Source organism: Phaethon aethereus (genome assembly GCF_964289735.1).
Source record: "Phaethon aethereus genome assembly, chromosome: 8".
NCBI lineage: Eukaryota > Metazoa > Chordata > Aves > Phaethontiformes > Phaethontidae > Phaethon > Phaethon aethereus.
The window spans coordinates 17297361-17318924 of NC_138584.1; the positions used below are offsets into that span (position 1 = coordinate 17297361).

Consider the following 21564-nt stretch of genomic DNA (forward strand, 5'->3'; position numbering starts at 1 on the left):
TGAAAGGGGCTGAGTCATGGAGAGGCAGCATTAAGTATACAACAGGCACATTTAAAAACCCTTGGTTATCTGGGTTATGCTGTACCTTCCTGATGCAAAATACCCAAAGTTAATGGACCCTCACCTCAGTGGTGCCAGAAATTTTTTGTTACCAGAGTAACAAAACTCTATATGCTGGCCTTCGTCAGCGTCCGATCAAAGGGACTATCCAATTTCCACCCACTGTGTGCAGGCTGCCAACTTAAATATTTACTACCCCTTGAACTGGCCAGCAGGAATGCAGCAGCAGAAAGGAGTATGAACCACATATGAACTGCCACCGACCTGGTACATGTTCTGTTTTCTGGAAAAGATACAAGAGGAATTTGAAGTGAACATACTGTGGCTACATTAGCAGAAAAATTCACTGTGCTTTAAAAAAAACAAACATAAAAAGAAAAAAATTTACAACTATGCTGCAGTAAGAACATTGCTTGAGTAATGTCTCAGAGAATTGTCCTTGATACCAATTGAGATACATCGTTTCATTATAGAATAGGAATTCATGAAGCCATTAAGTATTAATTTCTTTTAAATTGCTGCTGTTCTAGTGAATGCCTTCAGTGGTTAGTCACTTTCTCCCCATAGCCAAAGTGTCTTTGAAATGTGGTGATAAATTGAACAAATGGGACAAAACTGGTTGGTTGTTTTTTTCCTTCTATTGTCTTGTGCACTCTGCCTTCAGGAGGTAGGAAAATTTCAGGTGTGCCCCTCTAAATGCAAACGTTTTCTTTTACATATGTCATCTAGTTCAGAAGAACAGACCTCTTCATCACCAACAACTATTTGAGGCAAGCTCTAAAGATTTTTTTCTTTTTCTTTGTATTTTGCTGACTAGTAGAATCTGGTTAGAAAGATGCTAGGAAAATAAAACATCTTTGTAAAGGAAATACTTTTTTGCTTGGCAGTCGTATCCAAACGAAGATGTTTCACTGTAGCCAGAACATATTACAAAGCCCAGCGTGAGTTTGATGTTTTATTCTTGCAAAACCACAATGCACTGATTGCTAGCTTACCCGTGTCAGAGGCATCCTGGAATGAAAATCTCCTTCATGTTCTACCTTAAGGTCCAACATAGCTCCTGACCCTAGGAACTTGGCTGGATAGTGGGCAGTTATGGAAATACTTCAGGATCCCATCACACCTGGTGGCCTCAAGAGGCCACTCAAGGATTCTGGGGAGCCTTTTGCACCTGCACAGGAAGTCTTGGCTGTATATTGGTTCCACACTGCTTTTACTTTCTGGAGAGCAGACTATATGTAAACTCTAGACATGGCAAATACAGAAAATAAGGAGGATACTGAATATTCTCAGGCAGAATACTGATGTCCCATTTATTTTCTTATCCACAGAGTATTTTGCTTTAATAAACACTTTACCGAACCCAATCTCAAAAGTGATAGGACTACAAACTCAATAGAATTTAGAATTTCATTTATCCCTTAATATCAGTATTATGCAGAAAAACATTGTTGCTGTTTTGCAGGTGTTTGCTCAGGCACTCTTAATAAGATGCCCTCCTGTTTCTTAATTATCACTTACAGCTAGGAAAAATATCATAAACTTAACACATGCCACAATTTCCTCACCTAGACTGCCTTAGTACTGAGAATAAGCTTGTCTTCCCTGTGCTAAATACACAGACATATTTAGATTTGCTCCCAGCATTCTGTTCACAGGATTCTAGGTATCAGCTTCCCTTCACCTTTCCAAGTCCATGCTGCTTTTTGCTGCTGTTTTTTTGTTTCTTTCCAATTTATTAATATCCTTGTCATAGCATGGTGTCCAGAACTTAACAGTAATCCAGCTGCAGCCTCATGACTGCTGAACATGCATTGCAGCAATGTCATTTCTGTACGGAGTTTCTTCTAATAGCAGCTCGCATGGTAGGAGATTCACATTCAGTTTATAAACATCTCAAATCATGTAATTAAACTTTAAAGGAATCTTGGTACTTGGCTTTTGCATATGGCTTTGAGAGATTCTTAGAACCACAGGAGAAGCAGAACTTTCTCTTTTTTTTTTTTCTCTTTTTTTCCTTCATTGAGAGCCCATTGCATTTAACATTTTACTTCTAGCTTTCATTCTTTTGTAGAGTGATACAAAAAAGAACTTGGTAAGCATACGCTTGTTCAAACACATTTTCCTTTTCATTTTATCCTCCTCCGAAAAAAAAACTCTCTAGATTTTAAATAGGTATCTGGAGGAAGGAATGACAATGTGTTCTTCTAGCTTGTCGTGGAAGGCACTGAGCTTAGGTTCCTTACAGAATTTTATTTACCCTTAATATTTTGTTAAAAAACACCATTAGCAATGATTTTCCCTTTTTGGCTATTAAACTTATGCAGCGGTTAATTGTAGTGCCTGCTGCAAGGAGCCGCTCAATGCTGTGGTTAGCAGGAAAGCTTAAAAAGCTGAAGTCGTTTAGAAAGTTCACAATAGATGGTTGACATATTTTTGCTTGTTGTCAGCTAGTGCTCTCATAAGACCATAGACAGCACGAGTGAAGTAGGAGGAAACAATACATCTGCAGACACTGGCAGACAGTATTGCTTGCCAAATTTGGCCACAGTTCCTTTAGATAAATAATTTCTCAGTGACGTGCTGTGTTGAAATTATATAAACAGCAAGAATTACTAAGACCTGGGCCCCAGGGTCTTGTGGGTTTCAAGATTTTCTGCAATCAATATTCTGACATCTGCAAATATTTTTCTCTAACAGCTGATGCCAGGAACAGAGCAACATTACCATCACTTTCTATGTATTCAAGATTTTGAATATATTGAAATAATGTCTTCAGCCTCAGCCCTGGTCAGGACTTTTGCTCTGTCATAACCACCAGCTCATACGAGCAGGCTTATGCAAAAGTTACCAAAGCAGTAATCTTTTCTCAGAATGGCTTGTAACCTCTTACAGCAACAACTCCATTAGCATTTCAAGAAATGTACATGGAAAAACACTATTAAGTTTCAGTCTCTGGAATTATCAAGGGTTTTATCTGCTGAACATAATGTAACTTTGCACATTGAATGTACAGGGTTAGAGGTTATTAAGGTTGTTTTTCCTACTTAGGACCAGACAATAGCTAGCTTCTAACTCTGTGGTAAGACTTCCTTGATAATTAAGATACTGCCACTATGACAGTCATATACACTACAGCTATCTGAAAAGTCTTTCTATCACTGAGGAATTTATGCAGGAAACAAATGTGCATAATTCTTCCTGAACAGAAACATCCCACAGGGAAACCATACCTGACTAATTTTTACAGAAGCATCTCTAGGCAATCTTCTGAAGTTATAAAAACAAATCCTTTATTTAACAGATATTCTTTTTAAAAAAATCATCACTTTCCATAACAGAAATCAAACTTACGCATGTCACACGAGACATTCTGCAGGCAGCAGTTGTTGAATGTTGACAGTTACCCATGGCACTGAGGAAACATGGGCTATGCAAAATGAGTAACTGCATTTATTACTATCACCTAAGTAGGAATGACCAGACGGGAACAAAAATGTACTTTTAAAACAGTTACGCTTTTCTTTTGATGGTATAACCTCCAGCACCTGGCCCCTCCTCTAGCAACACTCCCAAAGTTATACTGTTCTCTGAAAACAGTCTGAACAAAATTAACACACTTTGTTCCATTTTCAGTCCCTCATGTACTAATCAGGAACAAAGCAGAGATATGCAAGTATAGAAAAAAGTCTCTCAAGCGCTTTATTTCAGTCATACCTTAAGGCAAATCTGTAAATTTTAAGGGAATATCTCAAGAATTAAGCGCAGAGCTTGTGAAACACTTTTTCTTTGTAGTTTTTGATCAAAGTTAACTTAGACAGCAGGTATGCACAGCAATAACCCCTCAGAAGTGTCCTAGTGTCTATGTTAGTGATGTTTCTGTAATTTTTACATCTGCAAGTATTTCTGAAGGTAAACCTGTATCTGCAGTCCAACTATACAAGCCAAAATTTCAGTAGTTCTGTGCACAGTGTGATGGTATTTCAATGAGCATAAATGTTGAGGGCAACAAGGTAAAACTACCTCAGAATATGGTAGCTTCTCAGAGTCTCATGCCTTTAAAAAAAGGATGCAGCAAAGCCTCTTTTGCTGTTATTCTTGTTGCAGGGTTTAAGTCTAGTAGCTTATCAAGTAGGTCATATGCTTCATCAGGAACCTGATCCCATCCTTTCATGTCTGTTGCCTTCATTTCCAAAGCACCATCACCTTCCTGAAAGCTTTTTAAGTGTTGAATTTGTTTTCTGAGTGTGTCAGGAGCACACCGTTCGTCTACTGCAGCTGGCAAAGCTGAGTCATTTACAGACTTGCTGGGCATTTCACCCTGGGATCTCTTACAGCTGCTATTTGTTCCTCTCAACTTCTCACAGAGGGTTCTTAAGTTTTGGGCTGGGACAACTTGGGTACACAGAACTGATTTACCTAGAAAAAAAAATTTACAGTAAGCAACATTTTATTACACTTTCTATGCAACTGTAACTTCTAAGCTTGTTTCAGAGAAACTTCAAGTCTTGAAGTGTAACCAACATTAACAAACAAACAAACAACAAATGAAAACAAATCCACCCACCCCATCCCCCCCACCCCCCCCCAAAAAAAAAACCAGTCATGTTTTACAGCAATAGCTCCAGCAAGTCAGAAGGATAATAGTTGCAGTTCTGGTCAGAACAAAGCTGTCTGGGTTTGTTTGTGAAATTATGTAGAAATAGATTGTCGCCCACCCCACACATCATCTTTTTGCATTTCACTGCCATTTTAACAGAACTAAAGAAAATTAGATACCCTGATTTTTAACACCTCTGGGGAATGAAAATCGATGCTGTCAGTTACACTTCCAGCTATCAAGTGATGCAGCATTTGGCTTGCAAACAATTAGGGGAATGGTTATTTTAATTGTGTGTTTTGTGGTGGTGGTGGTTTTGGGTTTTTAAAGCTCACAGTCTGTTGGTTGTTTTGGTTTTTTTTTTTTTTACTAGTGTTTCTTGGGGGGGGAGGGGCAGGGTGCAAGGTTTACATCACCTAAATATTAAATCATATTGACTTAAGCCTCCAGGGCAAATTTTGCAGGAATAGAAGCATTGCCTCAAGTTTCTAACTAAATGCCTGTAGAAAACATTTAATTGGCATATTTCACCTCAAGTGGCCCTGACTTAGTGAAAGGCAGTAGACATGTTGGGAAGCCTATGGCATGAAGTACCCCATATACAAATTATAAAAGATAGAAACACAAAACTTCCTTAAAACTCTGTATATATAGATTCCAAAGTAACTCCCAAACCTAGAAATATATTTATATATTTAAAAAAAAAAAAAAAAAATCACAGATTGTAAGTCACTGCATTCAATAGCAAACCAAACATACATTTTCCCCGTTTCCCCATAATTAAGGTTTGCATACCAAAAGTTTTAGCAGCCTGAATGGTTTCTCTGGATCCACGAACTGTCATGATTTGTGCCAAAGCAGTTAAATCATCACTTGCTTTGTAAAATGGATACCGTCCACTCAGCAGAGAAAGGAATACGATTCCTGCAGACCACATGTCAATTGCTGCAATTGAAAGCAAACTCGGTAATAACTAAACTCACAATTTAATCACAAACAAAATCACAACTTTCTTTAAAAAGAAATTATGACCTGAAAAGTTTCTATCAGAAGAAAAGTTATGTTCTGAATTACTCACTTTGGTCACATACATAACACTTCAGCAAACAGTGAAAATTACTATAATTAGATTGAAGAATAATTTCCTGCTTTGATGCATATGGAGTGTTTAAGCTTTTCCACAGAATTTTTCATATGAGTAATTCCATTAACTTGCTAAACTTAAAATGTACCAAAACAATGTTTGAGGTTGTTTACCCCAGAGAGATGAGAGGGGGTGAAAAACTGGCTAGTTTTGATACTTACTTAAGTTTGCTTCATATGAAGAAAACTTATATGAAGATCATAAATAAAAAAATAATTCACAAATTAATGCAAATCTGAATTTTAAAAAAAGATTTAAAAATTTATCTTACTATGAACTTTGTTCCTCTTATTTGAAATCACTTGACAAGATAGCCAGTTTAAGAACTGTAATAGTTAGAAGTTATTCATCACTTTCATTGTGTTATGAAGAGTACAGAGAGTACTCTGGGGATAGATGCCAAAGCATGATGGAAACTTTAATACTGAAAGTTACGAGAATACCTGTCTGCCATAATTTTTTGTCTCACTAAGATGCACATTTTGAGAGAAGGCTAGAAAGTGAAGGAGAGAGTTTGAAGAATTCTCAAACTCTAAAGAGAAAAATTAACAGTTGGGTAATAAAGCCATAGTTAGTTATTCTACTTCTTTTCAGAAAAATAATAAAATAAGCAGCAATTAAATTGGACATTTTAGTTATAAACACTATTAGCACAGGATTTTGGAAAAAAAAGTATCAAGTTGACTTCGGTTGCAAAAACAGATTTTAAGTATTTTATTAAGAAAATAAAAACAAAAGTTAATCATTTGTCACAATTTACAGTGGAAAAAATTTGTATCTTTTTCCTAGTTCCTGTAAAAAAGTTTTACTGTATCACTGTCAAAAAGATCATAATACCTGTTTGAGGTGTTGTGCATCACCCTTAGTATGTGGTTGGGAAAGCTGGAGTTGTCAAGGACAAGACCTTTAAGGAAGTTTAATCACTTAAACTCTTGCTGAAATTAATAGACATCATATATCTGAATGGCTAGTAAATCCTGGCCCTACAATTCTGGTAGAGCAGGGATTATCAGCAGACTGCAAGATCCTGTGCAATGACATCAAAATCATGATTCCTCTCTATGCTGTTACCCAACCAGTGAGGCAGACTGAGGAAAGGGGTGCAGAGGGACAAACCAAGTTACAGTGTAACTGGACCTGTATAATGTCAACTTGGGTGTTTGTGTTCCCTGCACTGTGAACCCGGGTCAGATGCACTACGGTAGCTCTGGATAGTCAGCTGGATCCAGCTGGCAACTTGGTCTCAGCAGAGAGACCAAAACTAGTAGTACAATTGTCAGGAATACAAGGAGGCAACTACAGCAGTCCCAGATGGAAGTGGACAAGAGGATTTGTTAGTTCAAATACAACATAATCTCATAAATATTAGTATTCGTCTACCCAGTTCTAATTAAGGCCGTTGTTGACATACTATAGGAGCTCGGCACCACTGACTCAGTACTTTTAGGGCTGTCTGTGCCACGCCCAAGGGTTTCCAGATTTACCCATATTTTCTGTAATCCTGCTCTCCATTACCCTAGAGAAGAGAAAACCGTCTGAAAGCATATTTAACACCAGCATGTGTCCAAGATTGCCTAGGTATGTCTTCTTTCTGACTAAATTCTGTCTAGACAGCTTCAGAGATTGTCTAAACTTGTCCTGGATTTCTGGATGTCTTCTAGCTCATAAAGCTGTCTTTTACAGCACAGGCACAGTAACTCCACACAGGCTGCCGTACCTCTTGAAATCCCAGTCATACCCACAGCACAGATGTTGTTTCAAATAACATTAAGCTATCTAGGGATAAGCTGATCAAATGTATTGTTAAATCTATTCTGAGTGTGTATACATACTAAGTACTTAAAATTGACAATGTTCTCAAAAGATACCCAGAAAAAAACTTAACAATCGTCATTATAAATCCAATTTTTGAGGACATTTATATTCCCCCTTTTTCATAAGTCAAAACTCCTGATCCCACACCAAATGTTGAACAGGTAACTTTGCTTTTATTGGTCCTCAATTCTCTAAGTACGCACAACCTTTCCCATCCTACTTGCATCAGCTAATGCATTAACCATCCCTCTGCTCTGCCCTGATATCTACCCAGACTACTGAAACTTAACAACTTGATAGTTTTTAACCCTGAGAAATTAAAAACTTAGTATGAAAAAATAATGACATTTATAGACTAGCTGTTTAAAACACTAGCAAAAAGGAAAAAATACAATTGAAAGTATTAACCAATTAAAGGACATTTGCAATTATACCAGTAACCATGCCTGCTATGACAGCAAACCATATGTGACAATCTGTCTAGAAAAGTCTAAAGTATGTCCTATCCCCAAGACTTACTCAAGATTCTACATGAATAAATAACGCAGTAAGCCAAGAAATTTGATAAAAATTGTATTCAACTCCTGCATATGGTGCTACCCCCCAAATGAACAAAGACATATTCAAGTTTCAAACACAGGAAAAAGATTCCTAACTTCTTCTTACTCTGAATAATAATCTTTTAATTAAAATCAGGAAATGCTTGGTAAGTGTTAGAATAATAAAATGAATTTCACATGTAAACAAAAACCCTCCCATAAGACAGACAAGATAATATGCATAAATGAGATGGATCAAAAGGTGAAAAAAGGCATCAGTTTCAGCCTGGTGTGCAGTACCTGTGGTCTGAGTGGGGCACTTTGTTAATACTTCTGGTGCTCTGAATCCAGGTGTTCCTGCCCTGGGAGCAACTTGCTGACACCTTGTAATGAGAGACAAACATGTTTAGAATATAAAATTTGATAAATGAGTTCTAATTACAGTAATTCTTAATATTATTTCTAGAATATACCTGTGTAAGATGTGTAAGCAGCCTAACGCTGCCTTATTCAAGTTTTACAGAAGCTGGAAGCATCTTACAACTATCTAGCATGAAATTATCATGTTGCATAAGATAATAGCCTTGTTATACTATCTATTGTATTATTATATTTTTATTATCTAGCATTAGGTAATGCAACAGAAATACTTATTGCATACTTCACTCACAATAACCTTTTTTCATTTTGTTCAACAGCAGCATCATTTTTGCTAAAGGCTTGTTTTCATAGGAAACTTTAAAGTTGAAATTAGTCTCAACTCTCTTTGGTTAATTAACCAAAGGAAAAAGACGTACTAGATTCTTGAATGTGGATGCTCTGGCTTTGTATTAGTCCACAGCAAACTAAGGTTCACTATTTCTGAGTGTTGACAAGAATTTACTTTTTGTTAAATTAAATAAAAGGTGTGAGATTACCATTATTTAAAAAAACAAAAAACAAAACTTTCCAGAGCTTTCTTGTATGGCTTAAAGTGCCTTTCTTCTATGGGCCACTTCTCTTTTGAGTCTGGCAAATTCCTCATGTTTCAGACTTCTGAAATGAAGTTGGTATCACCATATTCTGACAGTCTGGGAAGAGAGGGACCCCGCAGTTTCATGACTATGCCTAGTAAGCAGAATTCTCTGCATTAATCTGTGTTCCTTAACGTTTGGATAAAAGGCAATAGTAGATCATAACCAAAACTAACTGCAGAGGGATGGAGTTGAACTGAGTTATTAAGATTCTCCAACCTGTCTATTATTAAAACTTAAACATTATTTTTTAAATGAACAACTATAAACCAGTCATGTTTCCTTTCTATTCTACATTTCATTATTTCCAGAATCCAAACCATTGGCGTGATTTAGGCTTATTAGATAAGACAATACATCAATCTGTCAGTAGTAGTTATCTAAGTGTTGCAATTAACTCAAGCAATTTCCTACTACACATGTAAATACAACAACAAAAAATCATTAACAGTGAATCTCACTTGCTGCAGTTAGCAGCAAACCAATTATTCCATTAAGTCCATGAACTATTCTTGTTTAAAAAGAACATACTCAGTGTTTTAAGGGTTGCACAGATCAAATGCTATCTTTCCTAAATCAGCTGTCTAGTAAATCTGTTTCTGGCCTTGCTTGACAGCATAGCAGACAATTTTACAACATTATCAAAGCAAATTACCTTGAAAGGCAAACACTGCAAACTCTATCCGTTGCGTAACAGTCACAGGTCATGTTTGAGGGACAACCACTGGCAGCTTTCCTGGCTGCCCCATTGCTCACTGTTTTGGTACAAATAATCTTCTTCTTTGTTACTAACTTCCTAGATGAAACATCTACCGTCTTTGATTGTTTTATGAGCTGCAACATAGATATTTTAGAGAAGGTGACGTAATTAAGAAGCTTCCCTTTACATATAGATAGGCCAGTTCCTAAAATACTAAGACTGAACAGGTGCTCATGAGCAAGAAACTGCAATTTTAGAACAGAATACAGCAAACCTTTTTATCACAGCATCTATAAAGCAGACACTGAAGCTTTCTAAATATCCTGATTTCCTCCCCTTCAGAAAACATTTTTCAGTGTTTACTAAAAAACAATACACATTAGATATTCTGAAGCTACAAAACAAGTATTTTTCAAGTTAGTATAATGTTTCAAGAATTCTTTTGGTTCAACATGAGAATAAAAAAAAAGTATATGAAATGCCACAGCAACACATAGGCACTAACTCTTAATTCTACAATAAGATGATCACTGCTGGCCAAACCCTCTAATTTAGTTGGGGTTTCCCCCTTGTCATATTAAATACTAATTACAAAAACTACAGAAAAATATTTATTACAAGTTTTCTCTCCACCTTCAACTGCAAAAAAAAAAAAAAAAAAAAAAAAAATTTTACCAGCTAAGTATATCTTAGTTGCACAGATACATGTGTAGGAAAAAAGATTAATTTAGCATACAAACCATATCAGCTAGGGAGCCAGCTACATAACTAGCTCTTAAAGAGTTTCAAAAGGGACTGAAACAGAACTGAAAAATTCTTTGAGCCTTTCAGCAAAGACACACTTAATAATCTACTTAAAAACTTCTAGTTTCACAGCATCCTGGGGTAGTGTCCACTCTAACAGATCAGTTCTATAATTTTTCAAATATGTAACAGATTGCTCTTACTGATGAGTCGTATTTCTTACTTTTGTACTTGAGTTCTCCTGGTGTGTGGAACTATAGACATTGAAATTCCTCTCTCCAAAGACAGAGCGCTGAACAGAATGGTGCACAGAATCCTCCTACAATACCAACAAAAAGGACAATAAGGATCCTATCTAACACAGTCAGATGGATACTGACAGTTTAAAAAAAAAAAGTGTGAAGTGACATAGAACAAGAACAGCTGCACGGTAAGTCATTTTCAGGCATCAGTTTACTGTGGATGAAGAAAACATGGTCTAGACAGAACAGCAAACATGTTTACAAAATGAATCACACCTCAGAAGTGCCCCAAGACAATCTGAATGTCATCTGTACTGCATTTATTATGCAACTAAGTAACTAAACATAAATGAATAATTATGGGCTTGGGGAGGAATTCCACAGTACATGTCACTTAAAAAAAAATATTTAAGGCTGTCTAAATAGTAAGCCATGCTAGGGTTTTGTACAGCCTTCAGCATTGTATTCTATCTAACAGAGAATGCATGATGCCAATAGGGCTACGTAAAACTAGCCACTCTGATATTAAAAGTGTGATTCTGCATCACACTGGGACCCTGCAAGATAGGCATGCACAGCTTCTGTTCAAGGATGACATCTCCCCCTGCTGGATGAAGTAAGACGTTAAACATACAACAGTATTAGTGAAAAAGACTGAGAACCTTTCCTCCTCTTCCTTGTTTAATCTGTGTTTTTGAAAGCCAGATGGACCTTTTATCAGCTGCTTTTGAGGCTGCCTGTTGAGCTATCTGCTTAGGTGCTGTGACACCGACAGAAACCCCATTTCCCAAGGCTATGGTGGGATTATTTTGCAAGCAACTTCCCTGCTGGTCTTCAGAGTGGGCAGCTTTGAGAAGTTCAATTTTTGTATCAGGGGTTCCTTGTGCCAAGCCAAAATCTACCAAGGCATACCTGAAAGACACAAATTTAGAATCAGGAGTCACAAAGTATCCATCAGTTGGTTCAATTCACTATTTATTACTTGTTTACTTATCTATCTTTCACATTTTACTCAATAAGTTGCTTATTTGTACTGTTACCAGCATCGTCAGTCTTCTTTTCCTCCTTCGCATCCTCTTGTCCTATCCCACCTATGCCCTCAATGTTTTTACCCTATACCCATTTTGCTTCATTGTTTCTTACCCCAAACTTTTCTCAAGTGCATACTTTCTCCAGTGGTGTTAAAAAAATATTCCTAGCAAGTCCTTTCTTCTAGTCCTACAGCTCTGAACCTTCAGCCGACAGTCAAGCGTGACTTGATCCTTGCAGGATTCCCATGGGCAGAGGCACAAATGCAGCAGTAAAGACAGACAAGACTAACAATGCTGAGAATTTTGCAGACTTTAAGCAATACTACTGGTATTTACTTCAGTCTTCAAACAGGTAAGACTACAGTAGCTCACACACCAGATCTGTCTTTAGAAGAAGTATTTTTTGCTACAACCAGTACGGAGACAATCCAGCTGTCTCTGGGTCTCAGACAAACTCAACTCCATGGCCTCCACACCCAAAGTAGAGATTAAGGCTCAAAGGCTGGAAGAGCAAAATGACAGTACGAATTCATTCTGACAGATTTAAAAAAAAAAAAAAAAACCAACCACAACAGTATTTCTCAAATTTTTAAACTTGTGGTTTGGCAAAATATAATCAAATCTTGCCTACAAACTTTCACTACATAGAATCATTTAGGCTGGAAAAGACCTTTAAGACCAGAGTCCAGTCATAAACCTAACACTGCCAAGTCCCACTAAACCACGTCCCTAAGTGCCACGACTACACATCTTTTAAGTACCTCCAAGGATGGTGACTCAACCACTTCCCTGGGCAGCCTGTTCCAATGAAGAAATTTTTCCCAATATCCGACCTAAACCTCCCCTGGTGCCACTTGAGGCCATTTTCTCTTGTCCTATATCTTGTTACTGGGGAAAAAGAGACTGACACCCACCTGACTGCAACCTCCTTTCAGGTAGTTGTAGAGAGCGATAATGTCTCCCCTGAGCCTCCTTTTCTCCAGGCTAAACAACCGCAGCTCCCTCAGCCGCTCCTCATAAGACTTGTGCTCCAGACCACTCACCAGCTTCGCTGCCCTTCTTTGGACACGCTCCAGCAACAAAATGTCTCAACTGTACATAGCACAATACTCACCAGTACAGCTACAGGACTGCTAGCACTGAAACATTACTTTATTCTCTGCATTTAAGCTCTTCATGAAAAAGCAGTACCTCGTTTTTTTACAGTCTTTAAATATTGTAGCTTGCAAGAAAAAAAAACCCAACCCTGCTAGTTATAAACATTAATTCAATTTAAGGTGAAAGCAGCCCAAATCCAGCTATCTTCTTATCTGCATCAGTTTTACTCTACCCACGAGTAAAAATTTACAAGTATCAGCCTATGCACCACAAGTCACCATTAGCTGTCTCATTAAAAAAACAAACTGATTAGTCCCATTCTTATTCAAAAATGTAGTGCTTTTACTCAATAGTAAAATCTTCATTTTTTCAGGTACTTGACACCCTGAGGCAGACATTACATTAAGTATGAAAAAAAATTCCTTCTCTCCTCAAATCCCTACGCACAGAAAGGAAAGTTTTACAAATTAAAAAACACTTTTTTAGCTTTATTACTTAAGCACATATTATGCAGCTAGAAGGACAAAAACCCAAAAGCCTAATTGGCTCTGTTCTGCCAAGGCACAGATCCCCAGATGAGATCACAATATGGTCATCTGGACAGACTTACTCTTTTAGCCGCCTGTTGTAGAGGAAGTTACTGGGTTTGACGTCACGGTGAACAATACCAAAGTGATGAATGCGCCTCAACGCTTTAAACAGATTAAACATGTATTCCCTCACTTCTTCAAAGGAAAGAGAATTCAAAATGTCCTGAAAGATTATTTGGATACTGTAATTATGCAACTGCTTTTAATTAAAGTTTTACTACACATAAAATGTCTGGGACTCACCAAGAAGGATTCATGTTCCAGATATGGCATAACAATAACCACATGATCATTTTTCCTAAAGCAGTATTTAACTCCCATAACGTTATCTTGTCCCCTAGAAGAAAAGTAATGACACTGAATAAAGACTAGAAGGTGGATGTTTATTTTCCTTTGTTTCTTAAAAACTTCAGTCAGGCTTTCTTTTATAATCTAAATTTATATTTTGACAGCAGTCAGTCGTTATGCTGTTGCCTCTCATTGCTATGTTCCATTTGAGTTCTGCAATTTGCAATGTAGGCTCCACAGATTATTTGTGGGGCCATAGTTTGTAGTCACAGCTGTAATTAAATGTAGGACCGAACCTTCATGATACCAACTACTTTATGAAGGTGCTATTCAGCACACTATGGCAACAAGTATTCATTGCTAAAACAAAAATTTTCTGATTAAGAGATTACTTTTCCAAGCATTTCAGAACTGGAATTTTTGTTATCACAGAGATACATCATAGAACTTCTAGGACGGAAAATACGGCACCATCCACAAACTGAGACTAGCAGAAAAGGGCATCCATTACAGGTACGACACTCCATTTCTTATTTGCTCGTAATAAAAAGAATATACATTTCTGCAGTTAAAAAAAAGCAAGTGAAGTGACAAAACTTAAAATAAATAAATACAGAATAGTGAAACAATGTTCAGCAGTTTAGTCACAACAATAATAATTTTTTTGTTTAGGTACCCTGCTACTGTGAGGCACTGAAGTTCAGCAGCAATTCGCACAGGGTGGCTGGTTGGAATCAAGTGTTTCAGGGCCATTTTTTCCTCATATCCTGTTTGTAGTTGTGCTGTGGCCAAGTAAACAGAACTAAAAGTACCTGTAAAGAAGGGAGAAAACCACTGTCTTCATCATTTTCAATTAGGTCAATTCAGATTTTTACAAAGTGATCTAACCGTTCACAATCCTGCAATATACTTGGTACTAGATCAAAAGCAGATTCTAGAAGAGAAAAATGCAGTTCCTTTTTTCTACTACTGAATTCAGTGATCTTGTATACAAGTTTTTTATGTCAGTAAAAATGCAAATGTAACACTGTCTAACTTGCATGGGACACAGAGCTCTTTGAATGTAAATTTCCTGTCTTTGATTTGCTTTCTTGTTTAGGTAGCTTACTTTCATCTGACATCTAACTCTTCTCTCCCTATGATGTAAGTGGGTTCTATAATGCTCATCTGGAAAGCACTGCCTTTACTATTCCAAGCACTTCTGAAATTGCTACATTTTTCTTAATTCTGTTACCTTATTTCTAAAGTAAGTGAAGTTACGCATCATGTGAGAAGTCTATTTGTTTGCTCAGAGCATCACCACGTAGACAGAATGTGAGAAACTCATATGAGAAAGGGAGTATTCAGACTGTATGATAAACTAACCCACCCATTTCATTTTAAGAACATCCTAATACACCTCGTACGAGGTTCATTTATCCTAATGATCTGAGATATCTGAACATACAAGAGGAGGTGTTCTTCCATACAAATAAACAGTACAAATGACTTTTGATTACATTTTAGGTATTGTGTTTGCATCATGCTAGTTCAACTAGTAAATGCATACATATATCAAAATGCCAGCAAAAACTCTAAATACTTCTTGCAGCCATAAAAAAAAAAATCTGGAGTCCCATACATTCAGTAGAATTGATTATAGCAACAAGGGTTACCAAGTTGACCTAAGACATTAGTTTTGGTGGTGAGAACTGCTAAAATGAAAGTGACTCCAGAGTGGAATCCTAGGTTGGAGTGTGTTTTTTCATAATTCTGCAGAACTGCAGGTGGTATTTTTTAAAAGCATTGTTTGCTCTCAAGAGCAAAATCAGAGTACTATTCATAACCAGAGATTTTGTTTAATTATACTATCTTTTTTTACGATAGGCAGAACTCCTTTTTTTGTGGTTGTTTTTGAAATTTTGTGTTGTTGTGGTGAATGGAGCTGGGTTTTTTGGTGGTTTGGTTTTTTGGGGGGTTTTTGAGACAAAAACTTTTAGCCATCTACCCTGCCATCACAGGTATTCCATCACAAAACAGCTGTAAAACAATCCAGCTTCTCATCAACATCTCTGTTGAAAAAGTGTGGAGCATCACAAAGCATCTCAGAGATCAAATGGGTAAAGTTCCAAAAAGTGCTGAAATCCCAAACTCAGAAGTACCTAAGAATCTGTTTATAGTCATGTCTAACGTTTATTGAAGGTATCTGCAATAGTATCTGCTGAAGGCAGGGTGTACACAAGTGTTATAAAATTTGACACTGTATGTCTTAAAAAAACTTTAGTTTTTTTTTTTTTAATAAAGCAGCTGTAATCTTTCAGTCTCCTTCTCCAGTTCTGCCCACAGGGTTTCAGTGGAAACAAAGCTAACTTAAAGAACAGCAGTTAAATATGTCAAAACACAGATGCATATAAACAGATTTCTCATGTAAAAGAGAAAAAGAACGGAGTGTCAAGACTTATTTATTCAAATCTACTTCAAAAATTTGTAATTCTCAAAACTTGAATGACAATTTTTTTAAACGTTTTCATATACCAGATTTTCAAGAAAATGTCCCTAATTAACATACTTATATACTCAGCAACATATTAGAATTCCTACAGAGACCAAGAAGTAAATCAAAAAAGCATTTGGCTTAAATTGCATATATTGGGATCTTAGATTTATACCTTTTAAGTTAGAAATACCAAAAGAAATCTAAGTCTAAGCAAGTTAAAACACATACCTTCTCCAATTTTCTCCTTAATTTTGAACACATTTACAAGCTGTGGCACTGCTTCATAAAGTTTTTCAATATCTTTTTTTATTCCTGCTGTGGACATAATGGGGAAAGTAAGTTAGGAATTTCATCGCTTGATTCAATACCTGTTCTATATTTGAAATCACATATCACATTTCAGTTCATAGGACATGTTCAGAGGAACATTTTTCCTCTGTTTATGTGAATTCATAAAAAAACCTAAATTTATGAATTCACATAAACAGAGGAAAAATCAGCAGACAGGTATATATCCCTGCTGACATTACCATCTGCATACTTGATATTATTGTATTCTTCTTCACACTCCCTTTTTAACTTATCTGCCACCTAGCTGTTCCTGAGAGGGCAAAAGCCTTCTGGTTAGTAAGACATCAGATTACAGATCACTGATAAATGTTTTCATCAGATTTGCAATGTCAATTTCATAAAAGAAAAAACTGTAATAGTTGTTTCTGTCAGCCCAGGAACACATCCATGGGATGCCAATCAAAATGTAGGAAAAGAATATTTTTTTTTTTAGGATCAATAATGCAATATTTCACACTATCACTTAAAATAGTAAACACAAAAAAGCCATGTTTGCTCTGGATTTAAGTTGCTGCACTTCGTGCTGCAATCACTAGATGGCATGACAAGGATGTTGTACTGTATTATTTTTTTTAAATTATGTAGTTTTTCCATTCAGTTTACAAATCCTTGTAGTTTAAGTGTTCTCTATACCCTGCATAAGAATTTACTTTTTTTCAAGCTATCAAGTATGTAGAGGCTGTGATTGATTTCTGTAAAGCAGGGGTGAAGAATATTTTATTATACAGAAATAAGGACAAATTGGTATTTGGAAAGTCAATCAAATGGAAGAAAAAACTGTATATATTTTTCATCCTAAAAATAAATAATAAACTAAATTTAACACAAATATATAAATTGTATGCTATACATAAAAATGTACTATGTTTTATCAGTAAGCCATAAGCAATGAGAATCATTTTCAAAATAACACTGATATGCTAGAAACAAAGTATGGATTAGCACACAGCCCCAATCTTCTATGTTAGCTCACTTTAGGCATCAAGAAAATCTGAAGTCTGAATCCTTTCTTCCTAGTAAAAGCCCAGTAAATTAGTTGGTAATTCAAGTTATAGTTAACTTTTGATTGTAGGATTTTTTTTTTTATTTCAAAAATTTGTAAAAGCCAACATACTAAAAATACTTTTGCATACTGAACCCTGCTACCTCTCTTAGTATCCATTTACTTATTTTTTTCCTTTAGGTTGTTCCCTCTGCTTCTCCAAGTTACTTTGGTTTAAGTTACGGGGGGGAGGCGTATTTCAGGAATGAAAAAAAAAAAACCCTCTATGCTACATACCAAAACCGCTAACAGTCATTTAAGATATTGTTTTGATCGACAAATACAAGTAAAAGGTTTATCAGTTCTGCTAGGAATCACATTTAAAAACTTTAAAAATATCCTAGGATAAAAATGACCAGACTTGTACTAACAGTTAAGATGTACAGGACCCTATGTCTAATAATTTACGAAAGGTTAAGGAAAACAGGGCAACTGGTTATTCCCCAATTTTACAGAGGCATATTAAGTTAAACACCTTGAAAAGCAGAAAATTCAAGGAATTCAAAAAGTTCAAGGAATAATTTCATTTTCCTGTCAATATAGTAAAAATTTCTGTTGAAACTAACATTAAAAATTCAAGAAGTTACTATATAACATTTTTTGAATTTATGGCATTCGTAATTGCCCATGTGCTCAGAACTTTTATTAAGTTTATTATCTGTTATTGCTGTAATTCTTGTTGTTTTGTCACTAAAAAAAAGAATTGTTGATAAAAGCTTTATCATTTAAGAAGTGGTATTTCCAGTTTGCACAGTAATTTCAACTTTTACATTTGCTATGTAATACATGAGCATTTGTGTAAGACATTCAAGAAACCTTTCTGAGGTCTTCAGAAAATACAGGAAGGGGATAGGCTGATATTTGTATCATGTTCCATTTTCCCTGGGAATAGTCAAAGACATTAAGAGATGAACCCATGTAATAGAACTATAAAGAACTTAACACCAAAATGTTACTGCATCACTCAAAAGCACAGGCCTTTCCCCTGAGGAAGATAATCCTGTTATTGGGTTCTGAAACATCCTACACAAACTTCATCCCTAGAGGTCAGCAGCCACAGGACAGAGCTAGAAAATTATTTTCAACGGTGATACAGTTCTAACAGGCTCTGTTAGAACAACATTGTTTAGAACTAGTTTGCTATCTAACCTGCTCCAAACAAAGCAACTTACAGTTTTGTTCCAATGCTTGCATTTTAGTCTGACTTCTGATCAGAGCTGCTTAAGCTTCAGTTTTTACCAAAAAAAAAAAAAAAAAAACTGACAGTAACTTACAACATAAAGTTTGCAATGGAATTTCTCCAGTAAAGTTGCTTGGTTAGGAAAAAAGGCCTTAACTCTGGCAAAAAGCAGGACTCCTACCAAGGACTCAAAAGGCACATCTTCTAAGTCTTCAGAAACCAGCAGATTTCTACTCTCCTTACCATATCAGGTTTTGCATTGTTTTGTGCCACCAGTCTAACAGTCCTAAGGTAGATGCTAACAATCGTGGAAAGCGCTCTCAATAACTGCTAAAAAATCTGCCAAATATTCCGTTTTGTCCAACACTGATTCAGGTTCCTGCCTGGACAAAGGTCAATGGTGTCAGAGCACTAACAGTTGGGTGACACAGGCTACAGATCCTAGGCCAGAGTACTCTCTCCCCAAGGCACTGACAGCATTTAGTAACTCAACACAGCTTCTGGTGTGAAAAGTGCTAGAAGCAGTCAGTGACTGTCCTTGTTGATAGACTGCAGTATATACGTCATCTGTTCTCTTTTGGGGGCCTGAATCCCCAGTTGGGTAGAGGGAACGTACAATCGTGGTACCATCAGTATATAATAATAGTACCTAATATTTTCTGTGAGCAGATTTTAAAGTAATTTCTTTACTTCCTAGAACAAAAAACATTTGCAAAGTGAGACAATTAAGCGTTATGCAGCATCATTTTATGTAATTCTGGACATGGATGTGCAGGCAACTGACAGAGGACTGTCTATTTCTAGGAAAATTAGTAGTCTTTATGTACCAGCTGGCTGACCATCCAGAATACTTCAGCAAGCATTGTACAGAAAGTCCGGATTGAAGCACATTCACAAAGAGAACCAAAAACGAGCAACAAAACCACTATGGGAGCCCAAGTTTGCAGTTCAGCCTGTCTGGTAAGAGCAAGAACAGTGTTTTTATGCACACAGGCACACCTGAACAAATTTAAGGATAAGGCTGGAGATTATAGGTTAGAAGGCAAAATATTGGTTTTGTGTACTTGTCTGGTCAGAGAATTTTATTCTCAAGGACTGCCGTTTTAGAATTCTAGTATCTTCTTATAATAATGTTTTCTGTAATAAATAAATAGTGGCGTTAGCAAATTATGACAAACTACTGCTGCTAAAGTTTTGTAACACATGGAAAGCAGGAATAAGCTTAAAATCAAAACCAATCTCAAATCTTCTCATTTTGTTAATTCTTTATACGATAGGACCATATACAGACAGGCTTATAATTGATGCTGAAACTTCCTGAAGCGATGAAGGATGTCAGCATGAAAGCGTAATGTTAGCAATTCCTATTTTAGGACATACCTGAAAGCTTGCTGTTCTGCTCCGGCTTCCCATGGAAGTCTTCAGCCTGATGAGGGTGCTGTTCATCACAGTGAGACTCCAACACTGTCTCCATCACAAAACAAACCTGAAGTAAAAAAATCAAGCCTTGAGGATCACTTCTGGACACCTGGGGGAGCAAGCATATCTGGCAAGACACTTCCTGGCCCTGCACTCAGTTCCTGAGATAAGATTTAGGTAGCACAGAGGAACTCCTCAGAGTCCCTAAAACAACAAAGGGTCACTCATCCACCCAGACAAAAACTAAACCGGTAAACCCACTCTACCTCTACTAAGAGGAAAAAAGGGGGAAGGGAGGGAAGACTGCAGGATAAGCTTAGACACAAGTGATTTCCTTTCATCTCGTGTGTTTCCTTATTCACACCAAAGTGTTACCTTAAGTTTGCTTTGAAAGGCAAAGCATTGATACGCACAGGAAGAGCTGCATTGCATACCGCAACACCAATAAAAGACAGAAAATGTGAGAGAAATCATGAGAGAAAAAAAATAATCTCAATATGAGAGATTTCTCTCTCTTCTAGATAAGATTAACAAAAGGTATAATTATTTGTTGCCCTGCCCTAAGAACAAGAAATAATAGCACATGCTTATTCTGAAATGCTTCTCCTCAAATCTTGGAAACACTGCAAATAAGACTGTAAAGTGTACCAATATTGTAGAATCAAAAAAACCTGATAATCCTATTGCACGAGGAAAAGAAAGGCAGAGAGCCTTAGGGCAGGATAACCAGGAATAAGTGAGCCTGGAAGCACCACCTCTTTCAGTTGCCCAACACTGGTTCCAAAGATCTTCCTTGCTTTTAACTTTGTCCAACCTTCATGAACTTTTCTACACTGGGGAAACGTACTCTGAAAAGCTTCAAATGAAAGGATTCATCTGTTTCAGTTATGGAGCTAGAAATTTTATCCCCAAAGAATTTGAGCTACCTTTAGTCTGTCATCCTCGTGCAACAGAACAGGGAAGAGGCAACAGCCTCTTTTTTGAGGGAGCTTTGCTGCAGAGTGCGACTTGGAAACTAGTGGAATGACATTAGAAATATTTCCAGTCTCTCACAGGTAGACACTCCCTCTGCTAGTGCTGAGTAAGCAGATAAGCCTGTTCCAAGCCTGAAATGGCATGGCCTCATTAGCAGAACAAGGAGTGCGAATTAATACAGACACCCCTCGCTGCTCACCATGGCCTACTTGCTCCGATTCAGCCGCAGGCCAGCCTCCGCTCCAGGCTCTTCCAGC

The 21564-nt window shown here is 36.8% G+C and overlaps 1 protein-coding gene across 1 annotated transcript; it reads right to left on the reverse strand.

Moving 5' to 3' along the window:
• Positions 1-4102: 4102 nt before the first annotated feature.
• Positions 4103-20399, reverse strand: CDC7 (cell division cycle 7; the record flags this gene model as incomplete). The annotated part of the gene is made up of 11 exons (XM_082003258.1): positions 20294-20399; positions 16569-16655; positions 14541-14676; positions 13820-13913; positions 13597-13739; positions 11520-11769; positions 10839-10934; positions 9827-10005; positions 8459-8541; positions 5456-5605; positions 4103-4479 (listed from the first exon to the last, which is right to left on the reverse strand). Exons 1-11 carry the CDS (start codon positions 20385-20387, stop codon positions 4103-4105), a joined length of 1689 nt encoding a protein of 562 aa, XP_081859384.1. The 5' UTR covers positions 20388-20399.
• Positions 20400-21564: the final 1165 nt, after the last annotated feature.